The sequence below is a fragment of the Diospyros lotus genome, chromosome 12, assembly GCF_014633365.1.
Source record: "Diospyros lotus cultivar Yz01 chromosome 12, ASM1463336v1, whole genome shotgun sequence".
Lineage (NCBI taxonomy): Eukaryota > Viridiplantae > Streptophyta > Magnoliopsida > Ericales > Ebenaceae > Diospyros > Diospyros lotus.
The window spans coordinates 23,658,628-23,676,202 of NC_068349.1; the positions used below are offsets into that span (position 1 = coordinate 23,658,628).

The 17,575-nt window shown below is 37.4% G+C and overlaps 1 protein-coding gene across 1 annotated transcript; it reads left to right on the forward strand.

Moving 5' to 3' along the window:
• The first annotated feature begins 6,464 nt into the window (after nt 1–6,464).
• LOC127786831 (uncharacterized) lies at nt 6,465–17,334 on the forward strand. The gene is made up of 8 exons (XM_052314517.1): nt 6,465–7,802; nt 7,967–8,337; nt 12,364–13,524; nt 13,612–13,767; nt 13,900–14,248; nt 14,349–14,419; nt 14,536–14,658; nt 16,364–17,334. The coding sequence occupies exons 1-8, from the start codon at nt 6,908–6,910 to the stop codon at nt 16,733–16,735; spliced, it is 3,498 nt and encodes a 1,165-aa protein (XP_052170477.1). The 5' UTR covers nt 6,465–6,907; the 3' UTR covers nt 16,736–17,334.
• The last annotated feature ends 241 nt before the right edge of the window (nt 17,335–17,575 follow it).

Genomic DNA, 17,575 nt, shown 5'->3' on the forward strand with positions numbered 1-17,575 from the left:
GAATACAATAATTAACATTTATTTGTTTTAGGGAAACTCAGTGAGCAAATGGCATAGCCTAGGAGAAAACATGGTGCTATATTGAGGGCATCGCAACGCGGGAATAGGTGGGTTGTCATTCGAGGTAAGCTTGATCTATCGTATAAGAGAGCTGGGATGGACTTTGAAGAGAGTTTGGTCTGTTGTTTGAGAAAGCTGATATGGGACCGAAGAATGAGTGGAGGTTATAATAGTTGAGGGCGGAACCCCATTGTTTAGGAGAGTTGCGGTGTTCCTTGAGAACGGTCTGTAAGGCAAAAACATTTTAGAAGGCACGCACGGATTTCTCCTTCGTAGGCCCCTTAATACTTAAGTTGATAGTGTTATGATGAAGTCCAAAATGCGACACCCAATGAGATGCGGTGCTAAGCATTCGGGAGAAGGGGCTTCCCTAAAAGAAATGGTGTTGTCGAGTGTTTATGATACGTAAGATTGCCCAGAGTGGAAGTAGAGAGAGAAAGTCTAAGAAAAGGGGCTTCCCTCAAAACATTAGGGGTTAAGGGCTATTTATAGTCGTTGGGCATGATTGGGACATGTGACGCACATATGGGAATGTGAAGTGCTTCCAGCGCACATGGTGTTATCTTATGGTTAAGCTCAAAAAAGGGCATTTGTGATAAACCTCCTCGAAGGAAAAGGCCCCCTAGAGGAAAAAAAGCCTAGTGGAGGCAAGCTTTTTTTTGCAAAACAACAAAGGCTTCCTTGGAGGAGCTAGGCTCCACTAGGAGGATTATTGTAGCGACCCATCAGATGGTCTAGAATTTATTTAAAAATTATTTAATTTCTTATTAAGTTTATTTCAGAGATTTGGCCAAGTAACTATTTTAATATGGCCATTTAGAGATTTTAATTGAGAAAATAGAATTTAATTATATTTATTTATTATGGAAATTAAATGCTAGGACACGAGGGTCATTTAGCAAATTGTGATTAGAATTTAATTATTTAATTAAAGTTATATTGAGAATTCAAGTTATTAGCGATTAGGAGTCCATGCAGGAGATGGATTAGAATTAAGAAGTCTCCTAATTATATTAGGAGTTTGAGATGGGCTTTAGGGCTTCAAAGTATATATATATATATAGCTTGATGGCTAATAACTCTTCACGCCGTGTGAAGAACAAAAGAGAGAAGAAGGGACAGAGAGTTAAGAAGCCTTGGCAGTATCTTGCTTAGTGGATTTTCATCGGAAGAGTCGATCAAGAAGATCATAAGGCAAGTATCCTATCTGTAATTTATTTCATTATAGATTCATGTTAGTTCGTTCTCAGTTTATTCCAGCTCTTCATTGAGTTCTCATATTTATATCAGTTCCAGTGTATATATATATATATGCGTAGAACAATGAGTGCATGAAGAAGATATGTGTGATTCTTTATAGTGAATCTTTTAAATATGATCTTCAAATCATATTAGCAGTGATCTCAGAATACCAAGACTCTTTGTTTTAGGTTCCCAGTTTAATCAGATGGTATGTTCATGTATATGTATATATATTCATGCGGTATACCATTATCCAGTGAGATATGATAAGCCGTGCACAATTCTTTCAGCGTTTTCTTTCAGAAACAATTGATTTATCCATCTTGATATTATTCTATATCAATTGGGATTGTTCTCTCAAGATTTCTTTTGGAATGGTGTAGTAATGTTAAGTTTTTAATTCAAGATATTGTCTCTATTATCGTGAGTTTTATGTCTGATAAGATTCCAGTCATTCGAATGAGTCTTGTGTCATTCGAATGAGTTTTGAGGCATCCGAATGAATTTTTAGTGTTATCGTAAGTTCTTTCCATATAATGTACCAGTCATTCGAATGAGTCATGTGTTATCATATCATTCGTATGTGTTTTTGAAGTTTTGAGTCTGTCATTCGAATGAGTTTTCTTGTCATTCGAATGAGTTCTTGAAGATTTGAATAAGGTGTTGCTTTGTATAGTCTAACATTCGAATGAGTCTCTCTATCATTCGAATGACCCATGAGTATCCCATTCATTCATTCGAATGAAGGTACTGTTGCATTTGAATGAGTCGTTTTCTACAAGTTCAAAAGTTGGAAAATTGTCAAATTCATTCGAATGAATTTGTGAGTCATTCAAATGAGTTCTTGATCAGATCCGAATAACCTTTGCTATATATCATCTATCATTCGAATGAGCCTCCGTCATTTGAATAAGTCTCTGTCATTTGAATGAGTTTCTGCCATTTGAATGAGCTTGCTGTAGTCCATTTGTTTCATTCGAATGGGCTGTTGTTTCATTCGAATTACTCCATGTGCTACCTCAATCATCCGAATAGTATCATATGGCATTCGAATGGCTTCCAATAAATTCTTAATGCAATTCTTAAATTTAATATAAATATTCAATTATTCAAATATTGAATTTTTATGCCAAGATATGATAAAATCCAATATGCCATGCCTATACTCAGAAATTTCAGAATCTTTGTATCTTAATATGGCTGGTAAAAATCATATACCATGTGTAATACTCCAAAATTTAATGTAAAGGTTGGATGATGCAATAAAGTATTTTAAATGGAAGTTTTAAATTTAAGTGTAAATGGAAATGGTTCTAGGACCCAAATGCAAATACCACAACTTGTAAAAGGGATAGCTTTTTCCCACAAAAGGAATAATGATTCCTTATCCTAGAAGCCATGTGTTGGAGAGATAGGATTGGTTTAAGAATTTTCCCTAGAATCTTTGAAGTAATGATAGATTCTTACCCCAAAAGTCTTAAGTGGCATGAGTTGGAAGGCCATGAGTGGCTTGGAAGAGAAGAGATAAGGGTCTTTGAGTGTTCTTATCATGAAAGCCACATGAAGGGGAGATTTGATTGGAAGGAAGTAAAGGCTTGAAGGAGAAGATGAAATCAAAATCAAAGTTGCAATGATTGATTTTTATCCTAAAGTCTAAAGTTGGAATATTAGGATTGGCTAGAAATTAGCTTGCAAAGGAAGAAGATGATAAAGCTTATCTTGGAAGTGTAGTTGGAAGCCTAGGATTGGAGGAAGTGGAAGCTTGCTTGAGAAGAATAAAGAAATTCCAAAGTGTAATTATTATTAGGGTGGAAAATAAGTAACTTGGAGGCCAAGTGAAATCTTGAGGATTTGGGCATTTAAAGGCTATATAAAGGGAAGGAATTAAGGCCACGAGAAGCTAAGGAGAAGGGAAAGAAAGAAAGTGCAAGGAAAAAGCAAAGAAAAAGCAAAGAAGAAAGGAAAGAGAGACCTGGCTGGAAAACTGCCAAAACAGAAGGGAATTCGAAGAGTTAAGCCAAATTTCTTTCTGTAGGATCGTAGAGCACGAAAAGAGGAGTCTGTAGGTTCAAACGGAGAGCGAATCGGAGTTAAAATGAGCAAGATATAGCTGTTTTAATCTTAGGTTGGAAAATCTGAAACAAGGAAGGAAGAGGCACGTGGCCACCCTTCTGGGGGTGCATGAAGGCGCGTCTGAGCTCCGTTTGTCCTCAAATTTTCACCTTTGTTCTCCTAATTTAATTATCTACAATCCCCATGTAAAAATATTTAAGGTTTGGTTCACCTAAATACGTGATTTCTGCAGAACAACCCCTAGTGCTCGAAACTGGGTTGTAAACAGTGCTATCGAAGGGAAACGTTCGAGGTGAGTGGTTTCTTGCATTATTTTTGCTTCATATTGATCATTACTTGAACCATTTGTGTTGAATGTGGACATACTCACTTGCTCTCTTTGATTAGCATGTTACTTGTTTCATCACTTCATGGCATGTGATTGTTGTGGCAAGCTAGTGGCTGCCATGTGTGACTCGTGGAGTCACATCCATGAGTGACTCGCGGAGTCACATATGCGTATTTGAGGTGAGCATGGCGTGCGCGGGGGTGATTGCAACACCCTGGCATGGCTTCCACAAAGGGGGTTTCACTTTGCATACTTGTATTTCATACATGATCTACTTCTTTCTTGAAACCATCTCATTTAGATGCCAATATCTAACTTGGGTTGATTCCCCTAGGATATTCAATGTCCCAAGTATATTAGCATGCCAGGTACCCCGGGGATGAGCAGGAGAAAAGACTACGAGGAGGCCGATGTTTAGTTTAACTCTATGTTGTTCATGTGCTATGGATCTTATGTAGCCTTTAGATTTATTTGAGACTTGTGTATCGCAATTGTATAAACAGGGGTTATGTAAGGCTTCCATGATAAGGGTTTATTCGCTAGTTTGGGCGTGTGTTGCAATTGTAACTTCAAGTAGTGAGTTGCATCTTTTGCATTTATTGCAAGTTGTATGCATTTCTTGTACATATAAAGAAAATATAGTGGAAACCCCTTTATTAAGCTTTGATTAAGCTTGTAGGTTCAATCCAATACTTCCGTTGATAAAGGTTTCCATAACGCCCGTAGGTGATGTTAGCTTATATTTGATATCATTGCATATTTGGAAAAGTGAGGCGTTACACCATGTTTAGTAGTTAATTATGACATGATCAGCATTATTTTGTGAGATTATGTACATATACATTTGTATGAGCATTGAGCATGACTTTATATGGAGCACTACATATCATTTGCCAGCACTTATATGAGCATTGCATTATGCGCGCCAAACGGTCTGTCCGCGGGGATCCCACTAGTATCAGTTCAATTATATCTCAGTTATGAGTTGCTCGCTTGATGTCGACCAGGGGGCTAAGGGCATATTGCCCATAGTATGTGCTTACAGTTTTTATGTTTGCAGGATTCAAATCAGCCAGGTATGTATTACAGTTATGTGGGCCTACGTGACAAAGTTGCATACCTGCATTTAGTTTACAATTTATGTGCATTACATCTTGTAAATGTCATCCAGTGATTATTATATCTCTCAGTACAAGTTCAGTAAGTATTTTTATCAGTATCTATATTCTTTGATTCAGTTTCAGTTATTCTTTCCAGTTCATTATTTGCTGAGCTTTATTGCTCACCTTGTACTCTTCACCATTCCAGGTCCTAGCGGTGGAGTACCAGATGTAGGGCCTAGCAGTAGTATCCAGTAATGTGTGTACATGGAGCCGCTCAAGACCAAAGATGTCTGGGAGTTGTTAGTTTTATAGTGTTTATCAGTTTAGGTTATCTTATATTCCAGCTTAGGGATTTTCCCTTAGATGCAGTTATGGTTTTCAGTTTTGTTGACTCAGAGTTTTCATTTTAGTTGATTGAGATATTCATTATGATATCAAATTTCAATTTATCAGTTAGTTTATTTTATTTTCCTCGTAACACATTTTCTCAGGCAGTTCTAAGAGAGGGGATATGAGCATTGCATTATGCATGCCAGGCGACTTGTCCGTGGGGATCCCATTAGTATCACTTCAATTATATCTCAGTTATGAGTTACTCACCTGATGTCGACTAGGGGGCTAGGGGCATATTGCCCGCAATATGTGCTTACAGTTTTTATGTTTGCAGAATTCAGATCAGTCAGGTATGTATTACAGTTATGTAGGCCTACGTGCCAAAGTTGTATACCTGCATTTAGTTTACAGTTTATGTGCATTACATCTTGTAAATGTCATCCAGTGATTATTATATCTCTCAGTACAAGTTCAGTAAATATTTTTATCAGTATCGATGGTCGACATTAGGCGAGCAACTCATAACTGAGATATAATTGAACTGATACTAGTGGAATCCCAGCGGACAAGTCGCCTGGCGCACATAATGCAATGCTCATATAAGTGCTGGCATACGATATGTAGTGTTCCATATAAAGTCATGTTCAATGCTTATACAAATGTGTATGTACATAATCTCACAAAATAATGTTGATCATGTCATAATTAACTGCTAAACATGATATATGATTTCAGTTTATCAGTTAATTTTATTTTATTTCCTATATCACCTTTTCTCGAGTAGTTCTAGGAAATGGAGCGTTACAATTACTGTCTTACAAAATAGGATTTTGAAAAGTTAGTCTCAAGATAGTCATTGTGTGATCATTCTAGAAAGACCTTCCAGAAAGAATTGCTCTTTCTAAGAATGTTGCCTTCTTCGGAAGAATTACCCTTAGAATAAGAGCTACAACAAATTTAAATAAGTCATCTATTAAATTTACTTAAAAGCAATTATTTTAACAAAAAAATCTTTCTTTGGCTTTTTCTCATTAACAAGAAAAATCTTTTCAATAAGACAAAGTGGGGAGAAAATATTTGTTCTACGCCGCTCTGTCCAATTATTTCCCCAAATCCCTGCGCTCTGACGTGTCGAGCGTCTATTTGTTTTGGTCGAAGGAAAATCACAAGGCTACACTGCTACTTGTTACTGACGGTCAATGATGAAATACCATTCCGACTTTGCCACCTGTAAAGACTAGAGTCAGTGGAACCGACAGTCGGGTAGGATCGTAGCACCCGATTATACCTCCCACGCGGCCTCGCCGTTTTTCGAAACGAGGCGGACGCCAATGGATTTCTAACTCCAATTCAATCAGGTTCCTTGCTTCCGCTCATTGGAGCGCTTCCGGAAGAGAGAGCCAAGTTCCCCCTCGTCGATTAATCCGAACGGCGGTCATCCGAATTGGATCAAACAATCTCGCTCGGCCGACAATTCTCTGGCGAAGGTTGGTCCTCCTTCAGAAAACTTTCCGATTTTCGAGGTAAAATCTGGTTTCTTCTTCACCTTGGTATTTCAATTCATCAGTTGTTAACTGGGACTGCAGCAAAGAGGAATTGTTTGCATATTTCAACTAGAGACCATGACCATGGGAACCTAGTTTGCGTGGATAGGGAATTGAATTGGTAGGGTTTCTAGGGGGTTTGTTCTTGTGGTGGATATATATATCTATATATCTATATATATATAGTTAGGGCTAGGGCAGGGAAGGGAAGGGAAGGAGAAATTATGAAAAGCCGTTCGCACCGGCTTCCTACAACGGACCCGCCCGATGACTGGGTTGATGGTTCTTGGACGGTGGATTGTGTGTGTGGGGTGAACTTTGATGATGGGGAGGAGATGGTCAACTGTGATGAGTGCGGCGTTTGGGTGCACACCCGGTGCTCGCGCTATGTCAAGAGTGAGAAATCATTTGCTTGTGATAAATGCAAGAGCAAGAAAACTAGGAATGAGAGCGAGGAGACTGAGGTTGCTCAGTTGTTGGTTGAGCTACCCACTAAAACATTGAGGATGGACAATCCATACCCATCAAGTGGTCCACCTCGTCGCCCGTTCAGACTTTGGACTGATATGCCTATGCAGGAGAGAGTTCATGTTCAAGGCATTCCTGGGGGTGATCCTGCTCTCTTTGTTGGTCTGCAGTCTGTCTTCACTCCCCAGCTATGGAAGTGCACAGGGTATGTGCCAAAAAAGTTCAACTTCCAATACAGGGAGTTTCCTTGTTGGGACAAGGAGAAGGATTATAATGGTAGAATTGATGAGGAAAATGAAAATCCCGTTGACAAAGGTGCCGGTGTCCTGTTCTCTTTGTCAAAGGAGAATGTCGTGGCTACTCCTGTCACAACTTTGATTGACATGAAAGGAAAAGTTGAGGAAAGTGGGTGTGAACTCCTGCCACCCCAAAAAGACATGAAGAAATGGGAGGGTGAGCATGTAGATGCGAGCTACCCACCAAACAGTGTTAAGAAGGATAGAACCTTAATTCGACCTTTTGTGCTTCACTCGAATAAGCATAAAAAAGAGGAGTCTTGCTCATCCAAGGATCGAAGTGGAAAGAAGAAAGTTAGAGTTGTTGACAGAGAGGGAGATCCAAAGACTAGAGCTCCACAGGCTTCTAAAACAGGTGATTTCATCCATTTTGCAATGCTTGGATACATATTATGCATTCTCCTTTGTATTGTAGTAATTATTTTATTTTCCAGTGTTGGTGAAAATGGCAATCATGGAGTGTGTCAAATGCTACATGCACATCTTGAACCCAAATTCTTGTTTTATTTGTGTTACCAGCTTCTGTGCTCCCAAGTGATGCAAACCAATTGGAATTATATGAAGATGGAAGTCCTAAGATTGTCCAGTCTGATACTCAAAGTACGAGGAATATGGATATGGAAGACACCTTGCCCAACGATACTTTACTGCGTGATCATCATTTCATGGAGAATAATGCTGACAAGCCCAAGGATAGCATTGCTTCTAGTGTGAAGCCATCAGAAACCTTAGCTTCTGATGCACCAGGACATACTTTTTCAATTTCTCCTAGACCAATGGAAAAGGCTGGCTGTCAAGTCTCTGGTAGTACTGAGAGCTTATCTAAATTTGATGATCACACAGCATTGTTAGAACACAATGATCAGAGGATTGTTCCCATAAAAGAAGAGGTATGTCTTAGTGTGACTCAATATGCAAAATTCTATATATTGTCTGGTCTTACTGGGATGATTATTGAGTATTTCATCCAAAATTTGGCTAAAATGAGCAGCTTAAGTTGTTTCATTCCCTAGGATTTTGGTGGTATTGTTCCTCCCCCAATAATATGATTATTTTCCTTGCTACACATGTTATTGTACTAGATAATGAATACTAGTTATCCTAACATGCAACCTTTAGATGGTTGTCATAGACAACTATTGTATGCAATAGAATTGGAAGGGAAGATGCTTCCCTTGCATCTTCTTCTTTTGAAGGTTGAGAGCATCAACCATGCATTGATTTTCTGTGAAACTTTGCTCTTTGCGGTGCTACTGTTGGGCCACCATGCTGTCATTACTATCATCAGATATGCCAACACTTATACCATGATGTGTACACACTGGTAAATTATCTCAGTGATCTTGCCAGTGATTGTTAACATGAAAATTGTAATTGTGGTTATTTTGAGATGCATAAGCTGACATGCTTAAGCTCTTCTTAAATGAGTCATGAAATTGAATGACTGAGTGAACAACCAATTTCTGCTAATTGTCTTGTCTAGGTTTTAAACTCAAAATATTTATGTACTTGCTACCTGTATTGTTGGGAATGATATTGGCTGTGAGATTTGAAACTTTGGTGGTGATTGTAGTTGGTACATATGTTTTTACCACCGTCCCTCCAACAAACAGAAAAGAAGAAAGAAAATCTGTAAAACCATTATTTCTATTTCTAGTTGCTATGTTCTTTTTGCCTCTTGGATTTGTCTTACAGTTTCAAGAAGCCTCTCTCTCTGAACAGATGCATGGTTTTTGACAATGCAATGAAAGGTTAATGAGGTGTGAGATGTATTGTTGAAGTCTTCATACAACCATAAAGTAAAAGGTAAAATAAATTATAGAGGCTGCAACAACAATATATCAAGCTTTATGTGGGTCGGTTATATGAATTCTAGTTTGTCAGTCATTTCTAAGGCCTTGTCTTTTGTAAGGCCCCTAAAACTCATATCATACCCCTAAAACTCATATCATACCTAAAAGTCTCTCACCAAATTTTTCTTGCTCTCCTTACCCCTTTTAGTAAATATGGTTTCCATTCCATCTACTCTCTTCATAGAAACCTCTATTGGCCTTCTTCTCACACGGTCAAACTGTTTTAATCGTGTTTCATCCATATTATCTTTAGTAGAAGCCATTTTGAATTTATTACAAATTACCTTTGTCATCATTTTATCTTTTCTTGTATGGTTGCAAATCCATCTTAGCATTCTGGTCTTCCTTACACTCATATTTTGCACATGTTGGTCACTTGGTGTTTTACTACCCAACATGCTATGCCTTATAACAAAGTTGATCTTATAGTTGTACTATCAATTTTTTCTTTTTATTTTGACAAAACCTTACGATCGCATAAACGTCATGTGCATTTTTCATTTTAACCATCTTGATTTAATTCTGTGGAAAGTATTCTTGCATATCTTGAGCTTAAGGTTCTCGCCTTAAATAAATTTTAGAGGCTATTGGGCAAATTTTTAGCATAAGCTACATTATTGTTGCATAAAAAAATGGAATAAGGTAGTGAAAAGAGAATGTATGACACTATATATACATAAAAACACACATCTTGCCTCTTTGACACACATCTTGCCTCTTTGTTTCACTTGGTTCTTCCCAAAGACATCTTGAACTTACCTTTTGGATTGGAGAACTAACAGCTTCAACTTTGAAAAGCATTTTCACAAAATATATACTTTGAGTTGTCTTTTATAAGTAAATTTTGCAGTTTTTCTTAGGAAGCTAATAGTGATGTGCACCTTTGAAGCTATTGAAGCTTTTGTTGACCCTAGAATGTGAATAAAACAATCAAACCTTAATTCCACTAGGTGGGATCGGCTACATGGAGTCTAGCTTATCGGTTATCTCTATCCATGGCATATCTTTTTAAAGTCCATCGTACCCATATGATGTCTAAGAGTTCTTATCATTTGGATAAGCTTTTGTTTTCAATTTTCAATTTTTAGTTATCATTTTCATTCTTTTGACAACGAAAATAAAAAAAATGGCATTTGCTTAGTTTATTTTTTTCAAAATTTTGAAATAATAAAAAAAAAAATCACAGTTTTGACTTTATTTTCATTTTCTTCCCTTTCCACACACCCTCGTTTTTAGCAGTAGAGGTGTTCATTCGGTCTAGATCAAACTAAACCAAAACCAGAATTTTGAAAATTCCTGGTCAAAGGTAAAAGAAAACTGAATCGGACCAGACTGACTAGGTCTGTTCTGGTCCCATTTGGTTTAACCTTTTTTTTTTAATTTTTTATTTACATATGTCAATATCTTAAAAAACAACTCTTCCCAAGTGTAAATTAAAAAAAAAAAGTAACACTATTAATAGTATTACACACAAAATTAACTTCTAGATATAAGAAAATATAATATTACTCTGAAAAGTATAAACATCTATAAACTTTATACATATTGCAATGCTGAGAAGTATAATAAAATTACACTTTCAATCTTCGTCTAAAACTGGGACCAAACCAGGACTGGTATTTTTTTCAAAAATCTGGACCGAAGAGCAAACCAAAATGTATTCATTCTTGGATCGGATTGGGTTTTTTGCTCCAGACTTTTGGTCTCAACAGGGATTTGAACACCCCTAGCTGGCAGCTAAGCTTGTCAAAATCTTATTGCAGGATTTGTTGACATCCTCTTGTGGTCACCAGTCATTAGTGACTCCAACATCATTTGGGAGTTGGGCTAGTGACTCACCAAAGGAGTTGCCAAGGGGCTGACTCCTCCAGTAAGTCTGGTTGTCAATGAGAAGTAGAGTTGGGAAAAAACATTAAAAGTAAAAAAAACAAATACAGAACTAAACACAATACATTGTTTGTCAAATAACATGTTCAATTTTCATTTTTTAAATGAAAACAGAAACTGGACACAAAGTTGAAAATGAAAACTGAAAACAGAAAATTGAAAACTCTGTCAAACAGCCCCTATCATTCTTCATGGTCTTGTTCTCCATCTTTGCTAAAAACTTCTTTCATTCTATGTAGTCTTCTCACATGAGCATCTATCATTCTTCTTCTCCATCCAAATAATCTTAATTGTTACTCAAATAGTTTATCTCCAGCAGGAGACACTCTGAACTCATGACATCCAACCTCATTTTAATTTATCCATCTTGTATGGCTAAACATCCACAGTGATATTCTATCTCTGTTTTGTTTAAATTTCACACTTGTTAGTGCTACATCTTACCAATATTCTAATCTCTTGAATATGAGCACATTAGATATTACCTTCCTAGAAGTTGGACTCTTTCAAGATGGATATGAATGGGGAAATATCTTTTACATATCTTTGGGGGTGGGGTGAAGGATTCAACTAAGCACATTTGTACTTATGAGAAATGATAATATTTTTTTGGAATTAATGCTTATTTAAGGAAATACATAAAAGGTGAAGGATGCAAAAGTAATTTGTGATTGCATGTATGCCTGATCTGATAGCGTAATGAATGTATTTGGAAGGTTTTATCCTTGAAGTTGTGTGAATCTTTTGTATTATTTTTTCTTGTTTGTGGACCTTGTAGAGCCTTTTTGTCATGGGTGACTGTCTCATCCTGTATGAAATTTATTGGATTAACTACCTGTGACATAAGATGCAGGGCTCTATGTTTCTTCCACTGACCTGAGCCTTAGGATGCTATGTTAAGGATATTGCCTTAAAGGTTTCTGTCTCAGAAATCCCCACTTATTTGTGATACAAGTCAATGATGATGTTAATATTTACCATGTACTAACAATCAATTAGCATGCTTCTGTTGTTAACTGTTTTTGGTATATATGTATTTACATTCACAAATGGCATGGAATAGTTAAACTGCCTGTTTGATGTTGTTGGTCCCTTGATGTTACTTGATGAAGTAAATCTGCTGTATTTTCTTAGCTGCTTTGATGCTACAATGACAGTTTCTTGTTGCTACATTAGGTTGGTATGTTTCCAGATGATAATGTGAATGACAACAAAGGTTCTCTTGCAACTGCGGGGATTGACCTTCGCAAAACAGAACCCGTCGTTGAAGATTTCAGTACTTCTGTTGCTGAAGCTAATGATAATCAGAACGGTCAAGATTCAAGTGTTGGCATGTGCCCGAGGCTTTTAGAGCCTGTTGCTGATGTGAAAAAAGAGGCAGATCTTGATAATTTGGGAGGGAACATCAATGTTGATTCTTCTACTTCCAGTGATATGAGGTCAGATGGCTTGAGGCCCTTGAATCAACTTTCAGGGGCTTCTGCTGATCACTTGTCTGCAAATGTTAAAACAAATGATACAACTGTGACCAGTTCACTGTCCAGTGACCCTAAGGTGCATAATGTTGACAAATGTACCGAAGTAGTAAGTAATTGTCAAACACAGATGGCTGTTGAATTTCCTCATGATGCCTGTCAGTCTAAACAACAAATGGATCGACCAGAAGCTTCCATTACGGTGAGGAAAAGTTCTTCACAACTTAAAAATGAAGCTGCTGAGGAGCCACCAAAATTAAGCAGTGTGATTGTAATCTCCTCAACCCCACATGGCCAACGTAAATCGGCAGCATCCTCTTCGACCTCATCAACCATTGTGACATCAAAATCTTCCATCTCTGACAACCCTAAGCATCCAAACGCACAGAACTGCAGTAATACAGCAAAACGGGGAATATTTGACTGCGGTGTTAGTAGTAAGAAAGATAATAATTCAAGTGATACAGTCAGGTATGAAGACAGGCATCAAATGTCAAGGAAAATGTTGAAGGAGCGCTCAAAATGCTCTGTCAGTTCTGCTTTGAAAGTGTCACATTCAAGCAAAGCTTCACCAGCTTCTGATTCCAAGAAGACTTTGTCAGATCATAGGGATTCTGTGACGTACTCATCTTCAAAAACATCTTCATCTGAGAATATTGGAGTTAATCCAGTCTCTGGTGATCTGGATAGTTCAAAAACTCTGAATGTGTCACATGTACAACATAAGAGTTCAGCTTCAGGCTTACCACAGAGAAATGAAAAGGTTACCCAATCAAATAGCCAGTCATCAATTAAGTTGAACCATACACCATCACACCCTCCTGCGCTTTCAAACTCACCTGCAACACTAAGTGATGAAGAGGTGGGAGGACTGTCTTTGCATTTTATTACTCATTCTTGTCTGCAAGATTTCATTTCTCCATAGTTCTTATTTCTTTATTATTTGCAGCTTGCTTTACTCTTGCATCAAGAACTGAACAGTTCTCCTAGAGTTCCTCGGGTGCCACGGATGCGCCACACTGGTAGCTTACCTCAGTTGGGTTCACCAACTGCAACAAGCATGCTTGTCAAGCGGACATCTAGTTCTGGGGGGAGAGATCACACTGTAATAATTTCCCTGCTCCTATTTACAATGAAAATGGTTGAACTAAGTTATTAGTTCCTTTGTTTACATCCTTCTGCAACAAATTTCATTTCTTCAATCTGTAGTTGATTTATTCCTTGATACATTTTATAGTTCACTAGAAGAAAGAACAAGGATCTACCTAAAGATGGGCCTCGCAGTTCTCGTGAGGTTGATGATGAAGCTAAGACAGACAGATTGATGCCTTCACCTGATCTGAGGAAACGTGATGGGGCATGTTCTTCAGATGCTTTTATGAAGAGGGAAGTAGACAATGGTTCTAAAAAAGGAGTACATGTTGTCAAGAGTGCGCCTTCTGTTACCACTGCAACTTTGAGTAGCGGTCCATCCTCTTCCACTGAAGCTAATGAGCAAAATTTTTCATCAATGCATAACTCGCCACAAAATGCCTCTGATGATGACACTGGCACTGTTGGGGGTCCTGTTAACCACACTTTACCAGGTTGTTGCCTTTTAAAGAAATTAGAAAAATTGAAATCCATGCGATTCAAATTTTCTGCCAAATTAATTTGTTTTTATCTGCAATTACCTCTTCACCATAGGCTTGATTGCTGAAATTATGAGCAAAGGAAAACGTATGACATATGAAGAACTATGTAATGCTGTGCTTCCGGTATGGCTGCTTCCATTGGACAAAATTCTTTTCTGAGTTCTGCATGGTAGTTCCTTCCATTGCCATCAAGAGAGTGGAGACTGTTATTGTTCTCATCATTTGCTTCTATTTTGCAGCACTGGCCCAACTTGAGAAAGCATAATGGAGAGCGTTATGCATACTCCAGTCACTCTCAGGCTGTTCTGGATTGCCTAAGGAACAGGCAGGAATGGGCTCAGTTGGTAGATCGTGGTCCCAAGGTATGCTTCTGGAATTAATAAAACTTAATTATATTGCTCATGTATATTACAAAGACAATCTGATCAGTGTTATTAAAGGCGCGCCTAGACGCAAGGCATGCCTTTAGCGCTTGGAATGGTCCCAGGCTGGCGCAGTTGGGCCTAGGCATGCCTTGGCCCTTAGGCGCAGCCTTGGGCTAAGGCACACCTGGCTGTTTTTTTTTAAAGTATTTTTTTACTTTTTTAACTTTTAAGTGTTTATTGCTGTAATTTTTAATGGAATCCTAATAGGAAAAGGAAACTTTTCAAATTCTAATTCGAATTATAACTAAATACTAATTGGAATTGATATTTTATTTATTGCTGTGATTTTTAATATAATCCAATCCTAACAGGAAAATGAAACTTTTCAAATTTCAATTCTAATTATAACTAAATACTAATTGGAATTGGTATTTTGTTTATTGTTGTGATCTTTAATAGAACCCAATCCTAATAGGAAAAGGAAACTTTTCTAATTCCAATTCCAATTATAACTAAATACTAGTTGGAATTGATATTTATTTATTGGAATTGATATTTTGTTTATTTATGTTATTTTTAATAGAATCCAATCCTAATAGGAAAAGGAAACTTTTGATCTTGATGATGAGGATGATTTTTTGATTATTTAAAATTCATAATTAGTTAATCTTAATTAGGATTTAAGACCTATAAATTGTTTAAGATTTATTTAAGTTGACTTAAAGACTTTTCTTACAATTTTTTTTTAACTTTTGTGATGCTTATATGCTAGTTGCTAAAATAAAATGAGATGTATTTTGCTAAAATTTATAAGTATGTAACTTGTTTTAATATCTTTCTTAGTTAGTATATTTTGAATTTTTTAATTTTGTTGATGACATGCTTGTGAATATATTATTAAGAGTTAGGATTTATTTTATACCTTATTCTTTAACTAGGACATATATCTATATATTTAATTAGCATGCACTTAGTTCCACCAAATGCTCGCCTCACCTTGCACCTTGCTTTTCAAGCTCCAACACCTTTGTGCACCTTAGTGCACTTTGGACCTTTAATAACACTGAATGTGATAGAACATGATGTTGAAACTGTTTGTGTGACAATGAGTATATCGGCTTCTAGTCGTTGTTGAACACCCTTGTGCACCTTAGTATTTCTTGGGCCTTTAATAACACTGGATGTGATAGAACATGATGTTGAAACTGTTTGTGTGATGATGAGTATATTGGCTTCTAGTCATTGTTGATCTATTTTTTGACCATATGATACTGTTCCGTTACTAATGTAGCAATCATTGATGCATAATTTGATCAATTTAATTGATATAGAACTATGGGGAGGATGAAACTTTAAGCAATGTGTTCGATATGAATCAATGAGCATGTATGGGGATCTTTTCCATAAACATCACTCCCTGAAAGAAATGCAAGGAATGCCATAACAGCCTTGCCAAACCCTCCATAATCATGAAAAGGCATGATACAGAAGCCATGAAAAGTCAAATAGGAGATTTGAGAACCATCTATTTTGCCACCAATTTAATTTGTTGCAAGTGGAATTGTATATGGAAATTGTTCTGCTGTTGGTATTGATTCAGCCGTCAGGTTGTTACAGGAAGGCATTTTTAGACGTCCCATTAAATTTGAGACTACCTTCTCTGTCCCACTGACCCTGAAGTTTATTATTGACTTTTTATCAGACAAATGCTGGTCGAAAGAAGCGCAAGACTGATATTGAAGCTCCAAGCTTTGAATTAGAGGATAATGAGTATGGCAAGGGTGTCAGAGGCAAGGAGGTAGACAGTAGTAAGAACTTTGAATCACATCAAGAAGAGTTCCCAAAGGGCAAGAGGAAAGCAAGGAAGCGCAGGCGGCTGGCTCTACAAGGAAGAGGTATTAAAGATGTTAGGAGGCAGCGGAAGGCGGATATGCTTAGTGATGATGATTTAGGCTCGTTTTCTAGTTCTAGTGAAGAGAGCACGTTCAGCGACGATGAGATAGATGGAGGTGAAACAGTTCCTGATGGAAGCGAGGCATCCACCAGTTCAGATGAAGCCGGAGCTGTGTCATAGTTGTTGTATGTCTGCCTTTGGGTTATGTGGTTCATGCTCACCAGGCGAGGCCTCTGGTTAAAGTCTCTTCCATGTTACATGGAATAATAAGCTTACCACAGGATCAGAAGTTGCAGCTTCCTGGACTATAAAACCTGGCGGACAGGCAGCTCTACTGAGGTCACTGTTTCTGGCTTAATGGATGGTTTTGTTATGTAGCCTTGTTATGTAGCCTTTTGTGATTCCTCCATCTTTTCCTTTTGCTGGCTTGCCGTGGGATTGGCTGGTGATGGTGTTGTATTGTGGATGAGGATGAGGAAGTGTGGAGCATTGTACATATAGATAGGTCTCCCAAACCATGTTAATTAGGAAGTGTACGCCGTTTGTTCTCTGATACATAACCATTCTAGTAGTCTGATCTGAATGTTAGAATAGCAGCAGGGAGGGGTTATTTTTTCTTTTTCTTTTTCTTTTTTTTTTTTCAGCTTTGGGAGGATGTTCATATGGAACTCTCGCTGAATCTTAATCTTTCCTTTAGGCTGATTTTGAATCTGGGTTGGATGCGTGTTTGAATTTGATATATTTCAATGTGTATGGACTGTTATGGTTACTTTTTTTAATTTATTTGATTTTTAATACCGCTATGTATGTTTTATAAATGTAATTAACTTGCTTCTTGCAGCCTAAGGCATTTGTGCAAAGGCATCGGTGATGCATTGGCTGGTTAAGGATTACAGCTAAGCCAACACATCACACAGCCGGCAGTCAAGCGCAGATCAGAATCTTATTTATTGAGTTTATTTTGGCATCCAAATCGCCTAGATTATTTGTGATGGTGAGGTCCAGGTCGAGTTTATTTGA